Source organism: Mastomys coucha, unplaced genomic scaffold, assembly GCF_008632895.1.
Source record: "Mastomys coucha isolate ucsf_1 unplaced genomic scaffold, UCSF_Mcou_1 pScaffold21, whole genome shotgun sequence".
NCBI lineage: Eukaryota > Metazoa > Chordata > Mammalia > Rodentia > Muridae > Mastomys > Mastomys coucha.
Window position 1 is genome coordinate 75,338,625 of NW_022196904.1, and position 1,807 is coordinate 75,340,431.

Genomic DNA, 1,807 nt, shown 5'->3' on the forward strand with positions numbered 1-1,807 from the left:
AAAAAAAAAAAAAAAAAAAAAAATGTGTCCCAAAGACTCTTGATAATTTTGGAGAAGCATGTGCCTTGACATAGAAGTGAAAAGTTCTTGCACATTATATAAAGAGACACACTTAGATGATACAGCTACAAAAATCACCTGTATCTATCTAGGAATTCTCTGTACCTGTCTTCTGATGCAATGTTATGGATTCTGGAGTAAATCTCTAGAATGCTCTGATTTAATATATTGCTTTCTTCGTGTTCTTCTACTTTACTAGGTAGAATTTCATAGAAGCCAATAGTGAATATGCTCTCCAACCAATTGACTCATTTAACCTTCTCAATAGGTTTATTGCCTTCTACATAAAAAACAAATGATATGAACCATTAAATGAATAAAAATAATCTTTTCCATATTTCCAAAGATGAAAACCTTAAAACATCCCTGTAACGTATATAGCATACAATTCTCTAATGCTTTGGAGTATTAAATGAGTAACCTTCTCAAGCGAAGATTTTGCTGCAACCTCCTCAGAGCACTTTTTACATCAGTATTCCTCAGGCTGTATATTAAAGGATTAAGTGCTGGAGGCAACACAGTATATAGCACAGAGGACAGCCTGTCTGAAATTGATGGTGTATTTGACAATGGCTTCAAATAAACAAAGCAAGCAGTAACAAGGAAAACAGTGAAAACACTGAGGTGGGGAATGCAGGTGGCAAATGCTTTAGACTGACCTTTGGTGGTCGGGATCTTCAGCACAGTTGAGAAAATGTAAAAGTAAGAGAGCACAACACAGATGAAGCAAGACACACCCAGACAAACACCAATTCCAAGACTTGCATAAATGACCATAAGTGTTTCAGAGCAAGAAATCCTTAGCAATGAGGGAACATCACAGAAAAACTGTGGGATCATATTAGAGCCACAGAAAGGTGTGGAAAATGTACCAGCTGTGTATATGGCTCCAAAGAGTATTCCAGTGGCCCAAGAAATAATCACCATCAGCTCACAGGTATGGTTATTCATGATGGTATCATAGTTCAGGGGAAAACAAATGGCAACATAGCGGTCATAAGACATGGCAGTCAGGACAAATACTTCTCCTGATGAGAAAGAAGTCATTAAAAATACCTGGAAGGCACAAGCCAGAATGGAAATAAAATTATTATGAATTAGGCTATTAATAACAAAATTTGGAATTGGAACAGAAACAAAAAAGACATCCAACAGGGACAAATTCTTCAGGAAGAAGTACATGGGTGTTTGGAGATGCAGGTCAAGGCTGATAAGAGTGATAATGATGAGGTTACTCATTAGGGCTTCCATGTACATCCCAAGGAAGAATATTCCCCATAAAGTCTGTAGCTCCTTGGTGTCAGAGAACCCCATCAGGAAAAATCCAGCTAAGGCAGTAATATTAGGCATACTTGATTCTTTTCATGTGCTGTTAGCAGATAAGGAGAAATAAGTGAGAAAGTGGTATCATCCAAAATTATTATACTTATATGGAAATATGATCAGTAGAATGGCAGGCAAGAAACTACATATGGTACAATATACTTCAATACAACTTTCATTTATTTCTCCCTTATACATTTACCCTCTCCTATTTTCTTGTACATCTTCTTTATGTATGTCTCTATCTCTTTCTCCCTCATTCATGCATTTTTTCTTTTTCTCTCTGTCTCTCTATGACTCTGTCTCTGTCTCTGTCTCTGTCTCTGTCTCTCTCTCTCTCTCTGTGTGTGTGTGTATGTGTGTGTGTGTGTATGTGTTTATGCACATTTTCTTGACTAGACTAAATGATAGATTATGAAGTTAT

The 1,807-nt window shown here is 36.6% G+C and overlaps 1 protein-coding gene across 1 annotated transcript; it reads right to left on the reverse strand.

Moving 5' to 3' along the window:
* Nucleotides 1-427: 427 nt before the first annotated feature.
* Nucleotides 428-1,426, reverse strand: LOC116100624 (olfactory receptor 14A2-like). Its single transcript, XM_031384363.1, has one exon. It carries the CDS (start codon nt 1,408-1,410, stop codon nt 469-471), a length of 942 nt encoding a protein of 313 aa, XP_031240223.1. The 5' UTR covers nt 1,411-1,426; the 3' UTR covers nt 428-468.
* Between the last annotated feature and the right edge of the window lie 381 nt (nt 1,427-1,807).

Coding starts and splice junctions, on each gene's coding strand:
- LOC116100624 (XM_031384363.1), bottom strand. CDS start 1,410: ATGCCTAATATTACTGCCTTAGCTGGATTTTTCCTGATGGGGTTCTCT.